This window comes from Manis javanica, chromosome 6, assembly GCF_040802235.1.
Source record: "Manis javanica isolate MJ-LG chromosome 6, MJ_LKY, whole genome shotgun sequence".
NCBI lineage: Eukaryota > Metazoa > Chordata > Mammalia > Pholidota > Manidae > Manis > Manis javanica.
The window spans coordinates 28,435,468-28,453,425 of NC_133161.1; the positions used below are offsets into that span (position 1 = coordinate 28,435,468).

Consider the following 17,958-nt stretch of genomic DNA (forward strand, 5'->3'; position numbering starts at 1 on the left):
TATCTATTTTTCAAATCCTTAAGTGTGGGAAGATCAGCTTCAAGCATGACAAGGAGGTGGGGGGTGGAGGAGGTAAACACCCAGGCAAGTCAGTGAAAGGCAGCGCCACGTTGCTAAAGAGTGAGATCCTACCAAGCTGGGGCCACCGGTGTGGTGAGGCCTGATCTGCTTTGAGGAGTGAGGTCATGCTCAAAGTTAAAAGCTCATTAGTCCTGCCTGAAAAAATGGACGTGGATGAACAAGGAAAAAAAGACAAATTAGCTGCATTTTCAAAGAAGTTAAATATGTTAGGCAGGAAAGTGTCCCAATGCTGCCTTCAGGGAACATACGTCAGCTTGTAGCTCTGCAATCACCGAAACCATCTGCAAGGAATCCCATCCCTCCTTCATGGTCCTACAATGCATGCCTACCGACTAGAATGTTACTGGTGTTCCAACGCAAGGGGAAATGTTCTCAGAACTACCTAATTGTGCCACTGGGTTAACCTAACCTTTCTTTGAACAGGGAACAATTTTTTATAGCCTGCTGAAAGAAAGCATATCAATGGCTTTGACTAATGAGGCTAATATCAAATTTAGAGGATAATAGAAACAAATGACATACTGATTTCCCCTGCATTTTCAAGATCACCATTCCCTACAACTCATAACCACTTGGTAAGCCTGTGAGAAGAGTGGCTAGGAAGCTCCTCACAGACGTTTGTTTCTAAAGCAGTATTAGATTTGGTGGCAGTTGGCTTTGAGGACTATCACAATTGCTGGTTCTCTGAGCTAAGAGAGGTCATTGAAAGACCACATGAAATTCCAAAATATAATATTATGCAGACACTAATTTCTCTACCATTAAAACTACCAATGAAATAATAATTGCATACACTTAATACTTAGTAGTTTGTAACAAACTAGGTGTTCAGAGACAAAGTAGGTGTTCAACAGACTGAATTATAACCATACGTATTTATGCCACAAATGAAACTCTCCTTATTATGTTTGTTGCAGCTAATGCTATCCTGCCTCCGATTGTGAGTTACTAGGATAAGAATATTTGCCTGGGGTTTTTCATGACTGTGACATTGATTACTGCACTGGGTGTGACTGTGGGTTACTTCTTGAGACAAGGGTCAAAGCTTTCATCAGATATTCAAAAGGGTAATTGCTTCCTCCAAAACATTTAGGACCACTGGCCCAGACCAACTCCTTGTTTTAACTCAACAGAGCCACTCTATTGTTTGAGGAAGCCAAAAATGTCTTTTTAAAAATAGGTCATGTTCTAGACTTCATTTGGTAGGGTGAGGAGGACTTGTAAAAATACTTACTCTGGCCCCCAAGATCTCTCCCCTCTCACCACCATGTTTGCTTTCTTGGTATGTGCCTCTACTAGACTTATTCTGGACTTGAGAAATGGGGAAGAAAATGGGGAATGAGAGATAAAACATCTGGGGGCCCTTGAAAGCAATTAAATCCCACAAAGAAGTGGGTATTAGGAATTGGGGTTATCAAAAAGAGATTCCCTTTTCTGCCTCTTTTAGCCACAAGCTCCTTCAAAGTTTCCAATGTCACACTTGAAATCCATTTACTCGAACAGGATATTCTACTTAAAAACCTCCCAGGGCTCTTTTCTATTTTTCCATCCAGTTCAGAAATCAGAAGATGAATGCTTAGAATGCCAAAACACAAACAAATGAAGAGGAGTGTATACAGCAGAAGGTTCTACTCAGGGAAACCTCTGGATGCTGTTGGAAGCCACAGAGATTCATTTTCTTCCCCTTCGTATTGGCACGGTTACGCTAACGGTAGTAAAAGATTGTTTCTTCTTGTAAAGGAAGCAGATGTGACTTGGAAAACACGGCGAACAGATGTGCTGAGCAAAAGTTTTTATTTAACTGGTAATTTATCTGACCATAAGTTACATGAACTCTTGAGGTGAGTGATTAACATGACTCTTTCACCAACTCAGAAAAATAATTTATGTAAGTGCTAAAATAGGTCATGAATTAAAGAACACATCCCTCTTATCTTTGATTGCTTTTTAAGAAAACTGAATGCTAAACAAAAAATGCCCAAGCCTTTGATGTACAGGAATGCTTACTGGCCAAGGAGGAGACCTCTGCTTTCAGAATGTCTGGGTGTGCAAACTGCTCGTGCAAACATGTCACTCTTACTGGTGCTACCTGGGTTCTTGAAGAATGTTGGTAAGGGTTGCTCAGTTCCTACTCACAGAACTTGAAACACCTTCAAAAGGCTGTTTTAAGTCAAGGGCCCTTAACAAGACTTGAAAAGAAGGCCTATGGCTCGGGTCATTGATAATGAAATGGATGCCTCTGCTACATACGAATGTTCCAGAGTGACACAGAAGAGTACAGCCAAATTCTCTGTTAGGCACAGTGGGAACCATGCTTACCACAGACGATACTTTGAAGGGCCCAAGAAAATGTTTCAATTTCCTTTAAAATGAGAAGAAAAAAGCAAATCCTTCAGCCAAAGAAACGTCTCCCTATATATCATATTAATATATTCATCTTTTTATCAACACAGTCATAAAATGTAATTTAAGTCCGTTTTTTTTTCCCCATGAAAAAGGGTCCACAAAGGCTAAAGTGCCTAGGGCCCTTGAACGCATCAGGAATGCAGCCGTGTGGAAGAGCTAAAGTTACTCACTCTCCTTTCCAACTCTTAATCTGTCTCAATTCTGGCTATTCCTCAGTATTATTGGCTCCTAATTCTTTTGTTCTCTTTCTTCCCCCCTTTTCTCCTTCCCTATACACTTGCGGGTTAGCCCTAGAGGTGCGTCTGGACAGAAGGAGTTTTCCCGATGATGAAGATGATGGCGGTTATTTGATTGAGCACTTGATCATGCACTAGGCTCGTGATAAAACTTGGCATTTATTATCTAACCGAATCCTCAAAATGATTCTATAAGATAGATCATATTACTAGTTCCATCTCTAAAGATAAGGAACCGAGGTGAGGGAACTTACATGCCTTGCACTAAGAGACACGGCCAATTAGGCCAGCTCAACGCAGAGCTGGGACCGAAGCTCAGGCTTCCCTGACGGCAGTTATGGCCAGCATCCTTGAGTCCATGGCTTTTAAGCCCTACGTTTGGAAAATTTGCTAAGATACAAAATTAGCTCTGATAAAGTAATTTTCAAAGAAAACACTGACTCTCATCTGTTTATAGGGCAAGAGAAAGTGCTGACTTTTACAATGGAGACATTCTTTACTACAAGTTTAAAAACTAAATGCAGTATTCAATAACAGCATTCAAGAAACGACTTCATTTTTACTCATTTAAGTTAGAGAGATTGTCAGTCATTGAAAGTGGAAATTTATATTTGTTCATGATACCTTTGAGAAATATCACCGTAATATAAAATACAAAGGAATATGATTAATATAAAATATAAATATATAAGTTAACAGAAAAAAGTAAATAAATCTATAAATAAATATGAGAAACATAAAATACTTAGCCTAAGACTCTTAGAAGGGGGTAGGGTGGAGCAGATGATCAAAATCACCTACGTTATCTTATCTCCTTGTTGTAATGATTACACAAGAGTGTGATGGTAAGGTCATCAGAGTATTGTCAAGTTATCAGTCCTACAACACATTCTTCTTGCTGTAAGAAAGTATACTTCCCTGTCGTTCCTTTGAAAAAATGTATTGTGGATATTTTTAATAGCAATAATAAGATAGCAAGTTGCATTAAATAGTGAAAATGGTTAACTAGAAATTGTTCTAATGTGTAATCAAAGATAACATTAAAAACATTTAAAAAAGCCTGTGCATTGGAAAAAAATTAACAATAGTAGAATAATAGTATTCTGGCTAGTAGAATTCCACTATTGGATATCAATAAAGATACAATTTAGATGTTAGCTTTAAACTTTCCTAATAGATCAGTACTGAAAAAAGGAAGGCCCTGATATCATAATACTCCCCACCGAAGTGAAGATTATGAAGACCTCAAACTTTTCAGTGATTCCAGGAACATTACAAAAATTACCATTGTACATGACCATAGAAACAAATTCTAGTCACCTAAATTTTAACAGGTTGAATTCTGGCTGAAGAAGAGTTTCCTAAACAGGTCAATTAGATTGTAAATATGATGAGGGTTTTAAATTCTATGGTCAAGAGTAATGACTAAGGGGATCAATTTGAAGTCAGACCTGTATTCAAATCCCACTTTTGTCAACAATCAGATATGTTTTAAAGTCTTAGTTCCTCTGTATGATTAAAAAAGGTGGGGTGGTAAAAAATTAGTCTATGCTTAGGGTTGTGTAGAACATTAAATGAGACAGGAAGGTGAAGTGCTTAACCCGATGCTTGGCACATAATAAGATCATATAAGTATTTCATTACTATTATTTCTCTGCCGCTGTCACTATTACTGGATTATGCTACAGCAATGGCATCTATTTCTAAAAACAGTGCATATGATATAGTTAATAAACAGTTGCTTTTTGGGAGCATTTCACTATGACACAGACTCTGTTGTTAAAAAATCAAATCACATTCCTCTGGTATATTGAGGTGGGCAAGGTAACTAACCACTATAATAAGTATTTAATAGATAATACAACTTTGGAAATGCTTTTATTTCCAGTTGTAGCTTTACAACTGGAAGGTTGTAATTAAGGTTTTTTATTAAGTAGTTATTGATAAATTGTTCTTTTGTTCTTTTACTATGGACATTTGCTAAGACATGAGACAACTTTTACATGAGTTATTTTGTGATAGTCCTCTGCAGTGCTGTGAAAGTACAAAAAAATCAATAGGAAAATTATGAAGCATTTCCAAATGCTGTAACTGAAGTCACTCACACAACACTTAATAACTCATCATCCAGATCACTAATTAATTTTTAAAAATAGAGCAGTAAATGTCAGTTTTAAGGGTGTAGCTAAATGCTGGACAAAAAATTTTTAATGATATTTTTCCTTTCCTTGGCATTTTCCTTCTATTAATTTGAATTTATTTTAAAATGAAAGCTGTTTCTAGTAAGTAGACCCATGAAACATAGTCTCCCATATTTCTGCTATATGATCTTTCTGTAGATTTTATTTATGGCTCTATTCTGGCATAACATTTCAGGAGCAGAATATATACAATACCATAGATCATCTATACAGATCAATTTCTGTGAATGTTTTATTGTTATCCATATCAAAAAATTTTGATTTGAAAAGAGATATTAAAAGAAATATCTCCTCATATGTATTATAATTTCCTTAGAGTATAAATATATTTTATTAATTCCTAAGCATGACATATTCCAGCCATAATAACAGTTTATTACTTTCTAAATCTTTCTTCCTAACAGCAAAATATTATGCTATTTATGGGCAAATCAAAATGAAATAGTCTAGATATGTTGTATGACTTTTTTATCTCATAATCATGTTATCTATAACTGAATGCATATTCCTCATTATAATTACATTAGACAGAAACAGTGGCAAGCCAATGAGTAGCATCAAGAGCTGTCAGAGGAGTATCACCCACTACAGAAATGATTAACAATACAAGGGTGAAAAAAGGTAAGAATGCTTCTTCAGCATTCAGCATTGAAGGGTTACCTCTAAACTCTTCATACTTCCAGTAAATCCACTGGAGACTTACTAGATTTATTAGTGGAAAGAATAAAAGTAGAACCTCTCTTTGGTTCATCAGTGGTTCTCAATGGGGATGGATTTTGCCCTTCAGGGGACATTTAGCAATGTTTGGAGACACTAGATTGTCACAGCTTGGAGAGCAATCTAGTGGAGGGAGGCCTGGGATGCTGCTAGACATTCTACAAGGCACAGGATGGTCCCCCACAGCAAAGAATTATCCAGCCCCAATATCAGCAATGCTGAGGTTGAGAAACCTTGCTCCAAATCTAGTTTGTATCAGTCATGATATAAATCATTTATATCAGTCATTAAGTTTATATCAAATGATATAAATCATTTATATCAGTCATGTAAATGAGCCCTTTCTCCCTCATGGGCAATAAGCAAACAAAGTGATGCCTCTGTGGCAACCATATACAAATTCCCATTGGTTATATAATTAGACTCAGACACTAAACTCAAATAGTTAATTATGGCTAAGTAGGTACTTGACAATGTTTGATCATATAAATGACACAAAATGTCTATTACCAAATTAATTTATCTTATTATTCACCAAAGTGTTAAAGTAATTGATTTTTAAATTGACTGGTATGCCTTACATTTGCTTTCTCTTCACTGTATGGTCTTTCATTGAAATGATGAAATAGTTTATGTCCAGAAGGTAAGAGAATGGGGAAGGAGAAATTAGAAGACTTGATTAGCCACAAATTGTATTCTCTTTTTTTTTGATTATTTAAAGATGGATTGCTTTTTATGTTTAATTAAAATTTAATAATGGAATCCTTTAGGCCAAAATCTAATTAGAAATATTAAAAGAAAAATTTTTTTCATCAGCCAACAAACAAAATATAATTTAAGTTTAATTCATTTCCTTTTACTTTGCTACATACAGGCTTTGGGGATTCAAATAGAACAGTCCATCACTTCATATGCAATAGTTTGACTCTGGACTTCAACATTAAGAATCTAATGAAGGCACTATGCTTGTTGACAGAAAATAAAAAGAACAGTTTGGATGGCCAAAAGTTTGTAAGTCTCAAAATGTGTATCTGTTTAGTTATTAACTTAATTTGGAAACTCTCAAATAACTGAGAATTGATAGGACATTAGAAATTTCATACCTCACTCTCTATATTCTAAACATCATCATGGTATCAGTTTGCAATGAAACTTAATGAGATTAAATATAAAAGAGAAATAATGGGAAGGTCTCTGAATCTGAATTTTAACTGGAGCCTATGGTGAGAAAATCCTACCTCTGCCACTGCCTTCTCCCAGTTCCTGAGGCCACTTGTGCCCAGGTAAGTGCCTAAAGCAATCTATATTACTCACTCATTATCTGTTCACTCTTTGGACAGGTTCTAAAAGGAAGGCTAAAAATATACTAGTACTTACTAGACACTTTTTCATGTTATAAAATATAGTCCTACTGTAGGAACCACACATAAACTTTAAATTAAGACCTTCAGGGAAGGACTCTTTTAAATCACTGAAATACTTTCAGCAATCATCTGCAAGATACATCCCACAAAAATTTTCTAATATTTTTCTTCATATTATAGTAACAAGTGCCTAATATAATCTATTATCTAAGGCAGTTGCATGCTCATTAATATGTTTCTGATCAATATAATACTTGAAAAGGGAGGCATGCCTTGGAAATTAATACATACTTCCTCACTACTCATTTTTTCTTATTATTGAGGTATAATTTATATCCAGTGTACATAATTTTTATATAGCTAAATACATTTATGTGTGTTTTATACATAGTCAATTACACAAATCTTAAGTACATAGTAAATTAAATTTTTTATATATCTAGATATCAACTGGTTGTACATGTAACCACCACCCAGATTAAGGTACAGGACATTTGCCCAAAAGTTCCCTCATGCTCAGAGTTACCCAAACCTAGGTAACCACTATTCTGATTTTTATCACCACAGATTAGTTTTACATGTTCTTAAACTTCATGTACATGAAACACAGTATGTCTTTTTATATCTGGCTTCTTTTTCTCAACAGAATGTTTTGGAGATTCATCCATGTTTATGTGTATCAATCATTTATTTTTAAATATCTCAACAGTATTATAATGAGTTTGTTTATCTTTTTTCTTAATGAATTGTTAGCTATTATAAATACAACTGATATGAAGATTTCTTGTGCTTAAAAGAAATGAACCATCAGACCATGAAAAGACATGGAGGAACCTTAAATGCATATGACTAAGAGAAATAAGCCAATCTGAGAAAGCTACAGACTCTATTATTCCAACCAGCTGACATTCTAGAAAAGGTAAAACTGTGAAGACAATGAAAAGATCAGTGATTTTGGTAGGCAGTGGAAGAGATGAATAGGCAGAGTACGGAGGATTCTTAGGGCAGTGAAAATACTCTTCATAATTTTATAATTATGTATATATTCCATTGAATATTTGTCCAAACCCACAGTATGTGCAACACCAAGAGTCAACCATAAGGCAAATGATGGTCTTTTGGTGGTTATGATGAGTCATGGTGAATTTGCCCTTGGTAAAACCTGTACCATTCTGGTGATGGAGTTGATGACGGGAGGCTGTGCATGTGTGGAGTCAGGGAGTATTCAGGAAATCTCTGCACCTTCCTCTCACTTTTATTGTAAACCTAAAACTGCTCTAAAAAATAAAGTTTTATGAAAGTTAAAAAAAAAAAGATTCCTTGGTTATGTCTTTTGATGGGTATGCCTTTATCTTGAGTGTATAAGTAGGAGAATTGCCAAGTCATACACCATATGTATGTTTAGCTTTAGTAATAACTGCCGAAGTTTTCCGAAGTGGTGGAACCTTTTACACTCCCCCTAGAGGTGTACGAAAGAACAATTGCTCCATATCCACACCAGTATGGGTATTGTCAGTTCTTTCAATGCTTTGCATTGTGGTGGGTGGGAGGTGCTGTTGATGCCTGATAGGGTTGAGAATCTTTTCACATGCTTCTTGGCCATTGGGTTATCCACTCTTATGAAGTAAGTGCTTTTGTACCTCAGTTTCATAATCTTCTGATAACTGTTCAAGACTTTCTCTCCCTTAAATCATGGGGAGCTGCAAATGCTAGAAAAATATCAGATGGCACCAACTGCCCAAGGGGTTACTTAGCCAGTGGTCTGGCTGCCAGTCTTCATGGTCACCTTTTGCCTCCACTCATCCCACCTAAGATTCCTGGGTTGTGTGAAGGGCGCTTCTCCCTGTTGTCTTCCTCCGGGCAGTTCCTCCTGCCAGCAGACCAGGCCAACACCACTTTATGGAGGGCAGCAGCCCCTATTTCTCTAGTTTATTCTTTTTGAGTTCAAGAGGGTTACTTGATAGATGATAGCTGGGCCTAAAGAGTTCCTGACTAGGCAACTGGAATCAGGCTCCTGGGGGGAATGGCAAACTCCAGGAGCCAGAATCCTTGCGGGGAGTCCATAAGGGTAGGTTTGCTCACAGTCAGAGGACAAGGTGCCCTGCAGGTGTAGAGCCCTGAGCTGAGTAGAGCTGGCATAAGGCGCAGGGCTAGGGCCTGCTCCTCCTTCATCAGGTCCAAGATGCCCATCCCCACTGAGCGAGCCAGCCTACCTTGGCACAAGGTGGCCTCAGTAACACTGTATTTTAATCATGGGAATTTGCAACATACCAAAGGTCAATGAGAAGACTTCTGATTTTGTTAACATCAAGGTTACTTAAAAAGTCATCCAATCCAATTCCACATCTGTTCCTTGAGAGATGGATTTCCAGCTGATGCTTGAACACCTCATGGGAGAAGAAAGTGCCTACCTACAAGACAGCCCATTCTACTAGAATAATATAGCATGGACTTAGGCATTAGGCATGCTTGGATTCAATTCTAAGTCCTGCCCCTCACTAGCTATGTTACCTTGGGCAATTTCTTTAACCTTTCTGATCCTTAGGTTTTCTCCTCTGAAACCCCAGGTCTAAGAGCAGATTTCAACCTACAGGGATGCTGTAAGGATTAAAGAGACTATAAAGCATCTAGGACAGAGCCTTGTATATAATAAATGACAGTCATTATCTATCCTTGGGCAGTTTTGATCTTACACTATCTGTATCTAAATTTCCTCACTGGAATCCCAGTTATAGTTTCTGGAGTGACATCAAATAAACTCCTTTTAGTTTCCAGTGAGAGGGACAGCATCAGACAATGTTGCATGATTGGGAAGGATGAACAGGGGAAGAGTGAGCAAGCCAGGTTAGCAGAAGCACAAAACACATTCTGACAAATAGTAGGGCAGGAGGCCACGAAAATGCATGGTCATTTCGGAAGGGGAAGCTTGCAGCATTTTTTTAAAAAGTCTTTGACAGGGTGTGCTTCAAGTTGTTCAAGATCAAGTTTGCAAAACTGAACTGGAAAAGAGTCAGTCAGATATGGCTGGAACTAGTTTAGTATTTGAGTCAGTAAGTAGTCGTGCACAAAGACATGATAACCATAGACAAGGAGAAATTCCTGCAGACTCCACCTCTGCAATTTCCCTTCCACTGAATACATTCCCATTCCTACCGATACCTCTCCAGATACTTATCATGTATATAATTATAATTAACAGTACAGTGGTCTCTCCAAATGACACCCAGGAAGGAACAGATATTCCCGAAACACATGTCAGGGTTAAAGATTCAGCATAAGGATTTTACATTTTTATGAACACTTAGAAATTGAAAAAAAATCGTATTAAACTATTAATACCCATTAAATGGGTTTGGTATATAACAGAAGAGTGAATGAGTCATTTCATATTTCACCTTACCATGTTTAAGTTTAGAGTGGAACAAAAATATAATCCTGTGCCAATAACTGTGGGTAACACAATTATGCTTCAAAAGACAGAGGGGAAAAAAAAAAGCAACAGTACGAACCTAACTGGTGACACATTAGAAGTAAAAATACATTCCTTTAGGTATTTTATTTTCCCTTATAACCCTTATTACATATTTACTCCATATAATAGTCACATTTCCTGAACAACTAAAAAATGTAGTCACCCCTAAAGACTTACAAATTAAAATCTACATTAAAATGAAATCTCTGGTGCTTTTTAATGTGAAAAATAACTGCTGTAGGTAACCATAAATATTCTGGGAAAATATGCATACTATTATCTTTTCCACAAAGATGATTTATCCTAAGAGTTAGCTTTCTTTCTAAAATATTGGAGTAGGACAAAGAAAAACAAAAAATACAGATAGTCACACACCAAAGAAGGTGAGAATATTTAGTTTGGAAATTATTATATACACACAAATACACACATACTTAGACAAAAACATACCTCCCTCTGGTTTTTCTTCCCTCAGCGAACATTTTTGGTGTGGCTCTATTATTTGCTTTCTAGTTTGGAAAAAGACTGAGGCAGAGCAACCCAAACAAAGCAAACTGAAAAGTGGGTGACTGAGAGGGACTTATTTTGAAGCCTTGTTCATAGTCTAGCTCAGTGTTTCTTCAACTGTGTTCCACAGAAGAATATTAATAGCTATTCCACTGAAAGGATGTCAAGTTAGTTTGGAAATGCAGCCCATTATATATTTTCCTTGTGAGGGTCCACCCTTTAAATTAGTATATGAAAGGTTCAGAGAAGTCCTACAATTAAGAAACCTACTTGATTTTGTCTAATCCTTTGCTTCATAACCTTGGAAACATACTCTTTATCTTTTTTTAAAGTTCACCTATTAATATCTTTCAGAATAATGGTTCCATCCTGCTTTAGACCAGTCTTTAGACCAACATGAAATTTTCTTTGAGTTGGTGGTCATTTATAAACTACAGGTATGGTTTCCTCAAAAAATAAAAATCTCAGCAACAAGTACCCTTACAAAATAGTACTAAACTCTTAGGCATAGGTGAGAATGTGGGGGTGGTGGGTAGAGGGGGACAGAATATTATATCTGGCCACTACATTTATGAAAACTGGTTACTACATTATGAAAATGGATACTCAGAGGTATCCATCCTACCCTCTGAGACCTACTGGGCCATTTTTCTCTTTCACCAACCCTCTGTGCTTCAATGCTGCCAAGAGTTAATCAGTCACTGAGACATGACATATTTGCAGTTATACTTCCTAAGTGGATTAGTACCAATTACTGCCGCCCTAGAATCACCTACAGTGAGGGTATATGAAGAAAGGAAATGTAGAAGGTTATACACAGAATCCTAAAAAAAGGATAAAATAGAGGAAATAAACCACTAAAAAAGACAGCCTCTCTCTTTGGGTAATGTTCACCCCCCAAAATCAGCAGGACTACAGAATGGTGTGTGTTGATTGTAAGAGAAACCACAGCCTCTAGGAATGAATAAGGTTTGAGAAGTAAAGGAGAAATATATCTACCCAAGCAAATTTAATTTCATTTACTGATATCCCTTGTGTAAAGCAGTTTCATAAATTTTCCTCTCATTCTTTAAAATAAGTTCCACTGAATCTAGTTTAAAATTTCAAAGTAGGTCCAGGGTTAAATTCAAGAAACAGCACAATTTAAAATGGAAATGTAAATAAAGGCCATTTTGTAACTAAGCGTGAGGACTCAGACTTTTTCCCAATATTAACCACAATAAACTCACTGAACACAAATAAACACTGAGTAGCCACCACACTAAAAAGAACCACCACTCACAGTGAGGTCTCTTAGATACCTGACTGGGACTCTCTCTTTTGAAGGGAGACCACAGTTGAACTTGAAAGCATACATTCTTCCTAATAATTTTCATTTGGCATTTTTCACATGTGTTAACAGCTTGCTCCCAATTCAACCAACGTGCAAATGTAAAATTCACTTACCTGCACAAAACCACATGCTGTGAAGTCCTCAAACAAAGGCAGACTCGGACGGTCTTCTCTATAGATAGTGAGTTTGTATGTGATCAGGGTATCACCCTGTGCTGGAGACTCATCTACCACAAGCATTGAGATTTTGTTCATTCCTAAACCCAGAGGGTAGTTGGCAAAGCTGGAGAGAGAGAAACATTTATTCAGCCCAAATGGAGTGATCCATCAATATTTATTAAATGCCTACAATTCGCATAAAAAGCAGATAAGGTCTGTACAAGTTCATAAGAAACCAAAAACCTGAAAAAAAGATTTTAACTTGTATTTCATAGTACCTTGATATGCCAAGAGTTATCTTGTGGAGCAAGTCATGTCCCCTATCAATTACAGGAAAGGGAACTCATATTTATTAATCACCCTGTCAGGGTTACACATTATTTCATTTAATACTCACAAATCTACATAAAAACTATGGTTGTCCTAATTTTAAACAGAGAACTGGGAAACAAAATACCCAAAGTCATACAGTCGAGTCAGGGTTGCAACCCAGGTTGGTTTGACTTGAACCTTCTTTCCTTTCTACTAGACTCTTCTGGTCCCAGCTCTGCGGATGCCAGTGCATCTCTTCCCTGATAGCCTGGTACGTGGGTATTTTCCTTGCCAGGGACATGCCATGTGACAAGATTCTATCTTCTGTTCAAAATTACCAATAAAAGAGTTGGTGACTCTCAAAGGCTAAGAAAAAATCTTGTGAGTCTGAGAATTAATGCTACTATGTCCATAAATTGTCACCAACAGATATATTAAGTAATCAACCCCTGAAAATTAAGTCTTGAGGAATCACACTGGGGTAGAAGGAGGCTACTGTGCAGAAGGATGAACTCTTCAACAATCTAAGAACATGAAGACAGCCATAAATTAATTTTCCCTCATTGAGTACTCTTTAATATTTCATATTATAAAATGCTCTTTTGTGGCAACATTGTTAAAAAGATTAGATACAAAGATGGCTAACATCAGTAGAACACTGATGTGTTCTTTTTAATCACATGACCCCTGAAAATCAGGAGGATTTCACACTTTGGCATTCTGTCCAGCTGGGCTTGAGCCTCTGCTTTTCTGAACCATCTTCGAAGGTTGTTTCAAACAGCCTGCTTCTCACTATGATGTGTCCACTCAGCCCCCGTCAGCATCCCCATACCTTGGCCCTGCCCGTTCATACAGGGACACCTTGCACTGACACTTAGAAGTCTCTGCTCCAACTGCCACTGTTACCACGTCAAATGGGACTTCAGAGTAATAATCTTTGATCTTGGGGTTAAATTCAGGATTTAGTTCCAAATGTGGATATACAAAGATCTGCTTGATATAACATTGCATGTCTTCATCTGTTACAAAAAAACAATCACAAAGAAAAGACAATTGTGAAATGGCTAAATATTTACATATGATAAAGGGTTTGTTTAATTTAAAATTCCTTTTAACAACTTTAATGATCACTGCTGATTTTCCATTTGGCACTCTAATGGTAGTTGATTTGTGGCTTCAGCTGGATTTTCTATTTGCTAAATTTTGTAGAATTTGCCTCATATTACAGCTTGACTTTAGTTGGTACTATACAGATATTTTTTTGCTCAGCCTTTAAAAGTTTTAAAGCCATGGAAGGTGACATCTCTCCAATGGATTGATAATTGCATTTACTGCATATATTAAGCAACTGTGGAAATGGGGGTGATGACTGTGAAATGGTGACAGAAAGGAATGAGGAAAATTCCTTAATAGGGAGTGTCATTAAACTGCCACCGTACTGATATACTAGCTTGTAGGCAGTAGGGCAGATTGAAGAAGTGAAATCCAATATTATACCAAACACTTAGACACAAAAACATCAGTGGGGCATCCTGAGGAGCCCCTGAGGAATACCTCAACCACCTCACCTAAGAAAGTACCCTTAAATATAAGATGGAAATACTCAATTCTGTTATAGAACCTAGCATATTACTTCATACCACTGATACTAAGCCATTTTTAAAATGTGTTTCTATTTGGTAGCCCAATTTTTACAGAAGTATCTTGGCAAAGAAAACATAATAATATTTATAAGCACATATAATAGCCACTGCAATATTATATTGTGTTCATATTTGCAATAAACAAATTACTCAAAAGAAATTTAGCAAATGTTTTCCCAAGAAACATTAGTATTTTTTTGCATAAATACTTTCCAATAGTCAACAAAATTCCAGTAAAATAAACAGAGGAAATTCTATAGAAACAGGTAAAATGAAAGCATCTTTCTATTGCCTTTAAATAAAGTGTTCAATGCTTTTTACAACATAGCAACAAAAAAGAGAACTCTTAATATGCTGCAAAAAGCTATATAACTGAACCGAAAGTAGATTATCCTATGATCTGTTGTCTCTTCTATTTTTATATAGCCATTTCAGCAATTTTTCTAAAATAAAATACAATAATTTGCCTTCAGTTCTTTAATGGTTTCTCATGACCTCTGGAAGCCTGTATAAGCTCCTAATAAAGCAGACAAGGCATTTCACAATCTTCTCCTCATCTTCCTCTCCAGTTGTATTCCCATTACATCCTGGACTTTGTGATTCAGCAATACCATATTTTTTTATATGCCTTTGATAGACATGGAGATGCAACAACAAATCCACAGCAATGGACACCACCAACCTGAGGGATGTTTTATTCCAGTTGTGAGAACTGGGTCTCAGTATAACTCCTATCACGGACTTAAACAATAAAAATGAAAAAAATCCTATGTATTTCTAACCTATACTCCATGGTTTTCTCAGCCAGTGGAAGAAAAAAACTGTTCAAGTGCAAATTAGGAACAGCAATAATACAAGAGCCATATTGGAATTTCATTGTTGGGAAAAGTCATAATGAAAAAAATAAACAACTAGCTATTTTGGTTGAAAACTCCATGAATTGGATAAACTGCCTGCTTTACTTGTTATCAGCATGTTATCTGGCTGACAGATGTAGGTAGACTGCATTTATGATTTTGACCAGCTCCTGCAATTTTTTATAATAAGGGAGAAAAATCAGAGAACAAGGATGAGATTGTGTCCTTAGATTTCTCATTCTGAAAAGGACCATAGATTTTCATCCAAATTCAACCACTTATTAATAATACATTCATTTTGTCAAATATTTTTTTCCAGCATATTCTATATTCAAGGCACAGAGATAAGCACAGTAACCGGGTTATTGTTGGGCATGAGATCTGATTAAATTGGAGACAATGAACCCAACACAACACCTTAAACAATCTGGAGCCCAGAGATACAGAATTTGCTTTCAAGAGGGCCATTTCCTAGGCAGAAACGTAATATAAATACTTGCACTGAACTTTTATGCTCAGAATCAGCTCAATGAATAACAAAGTATTAACTTCTTCAAAAATAATAACCGCAGAAGATGTACTTTAACCTATCATGATACATTTTTAAAAACAGTCACTGAGAGTTAATTTCCCCGCAGTTTACAGTTTTACTTAGTAGTGAAAGTTTTTGATGGGGTTGCCCATTACAGCACTGAAACTCAGCCCTCTCTGAGATGAAATGTGTAATCACACTCTTAAGTGAGATTTTGGCAATGGCTTGTTTTTGGTTTCATCAGAAACTCTCCACCTGTGGCTTAAGTGCTGCATCTTAGACCCCTGTTTGAAAGCTGATTTAGCCCTGACATCATCTTCAACTGAATCATCAGTGTTGCTGCCTACAAACACCTGGCTTCCTTGGCATCCTTCCCAGCCCAGTCCTAGCTTGTCTCTGGCCAACGTACCTTAGCTCTACAGAGAACCTAGGGTGAGGTATGGTGGCAGCAGGCTGCTTAACCTATTTGGCAAGTACATATGGGAAAGCTGTTCGAAGTTTTAGTTGTCTTTAATATATTTCTTTTAACTGCAGACTTTATTGCCCTCTTGAGGGGTAATCATAATTCATATTAAATACAAGAACAGCCTAGATTCTCAAAGATAATCCCACCTGTTCTGTGGCATTATCAAGTCATTCTTTGTAATCTTATATCATACCATAAAAGCAGGAAAATTAATTATGAAGACTCAGGTAGGACCAGTTTTATCAAACATAAAGATATGAACAAAGTTGCAGAGCTTATCTAACATGTTCATATCCGCTACACTATGTTATCTGGAAACTGAAAAAAAAAAAGAGAGAGATTATCCCACAAGTCATTTCATTTTACAGATGAGAAAATAGAAGACCAAAGAGGTAAAGTGGCTTCCTTGATGTCGCATCTAACCCAGAACTTGCCTGGCACAGAGCCGACTCTCAGCAAATGTTCATTCTAATCTTGCTCCCAATTTTCTCCCTAGACCTTTTCCCACTACAATCTATGCACCAGTGTCCCAGGAGAATTGAGTAGCATGTATATTTCTAGGAGTGGGAGATTGGCATAAGAGATATAGGGAAGAAATGGCATAAGTAATATGTTACCTTTTCCTGAGTGGCAATATTTTATTTAAAATGCTATTTTTATTTATTTGGATGCATTTGTTGATTCTATTAAACCACATTATTATATAGTTTATAAGTGGTTTATAAAACCTATCAGTCTGTCCTTATTTTAATGATGATGTTAAAGCATAATGAATGACTTAAATTGCATTTTAGAAGTTACAAATTAGATTTTATTAAATTAGAAGATTTTATTCATAATAAATTAGACTTTAGTCCATAAGTGTCATTTTTTTGAGCTTCAATGTTTTACTGGAATAGATTTTTGTGAAAGGCTAAATTTTCTAACTGCAAGTTTTAGCACTAATTATTTGTACATTTTAAAACACACACATTGTTAAAAAACAAACCTTCTAAGTAAAACTCCTGTTTTTTCATCATATTATCATAGGATATTAAGATACCTCATGAGTTTTTAACAAAGAATCAGAAGACCCAGCTTTATGATCCAGTTCAGGTATTTAATAACCCCTTAGTCTTGGAAAAAATTAGTTAAATTTTTTAGAATGATATACTTGGAAGAACACTGGAATGATACTGACCACAGTGAAGAAAATTATTTAAAAATTTAAAAATCTATATAATACTTGCTGTGTTTTACTGTAATGTATATATTTTTTCATGATTATATTTTGGCAAGAAAAACCATGAATTTTGAGAAAACATATCAAGAATTGGCTTTAAAACTCTCAACTGTTATAAAGAAAATTCAACTCAAGTCCTATCCATTATATCAACAATCTGGCAGAAGAAGAATTACGTTGGGGTGGTAAGAGTGCTAAAAATCAATGTGTGAAGCAGATGAACCAAGCTTTTCCACTTGAGCAGAGTCCAAGGTAAACCTTAGCACCTTCAGGAGCCCTCAAAATAAATCTGGAAGTCTTTGTCCTTAAACAAACACACTTACAAATATTTCATGTTCAAAAATTAAAAATGTTTTTCTCATGTGAAAGTGACAGATAGTGACTCATTCAGAAATCTCATAACTTCTGAAAACTTACTTAAAATACTTTAGCAGTCTAAAGATACCCAAAT

General features: G+C 36.2%; 1 protein-coding gene across 14 annotated transcripts in view; it reads right to left on the reverse strand.

Annotated features, from left to right (window-relative positions):
- Positions 1–17,958, reverse strand: part of CPED1 (cadherin like and PC-esterase domain containing 1) — a 252,263-nt gene that overhangs the window by 107,475 nt on the left and 126,830 nt on the right. For all 14 annotated transcript variants that reach the window (XR_012132159.1, XM_073238530.1, XM_073238537.1 and 11 more), the window contains 2 exons: positions 13,620–13,806; positions 12,431–12,599 (listed from right to left, as the gene is read on the reverse strand). Coding sequence is in view for 13 of the 14 variants with exons in the window: in XM_073238530.1 (XP_073094631.1) it covers positions 12,431–12,599; positions 13,620–13,806 (356 nt within the window). In the remaining variant the exon portion in view is untranslated. The remainder of the gene's footprint in view (positions 1–12,430; positions 12,600–13,619; positions 13,807–17,958) is intronic.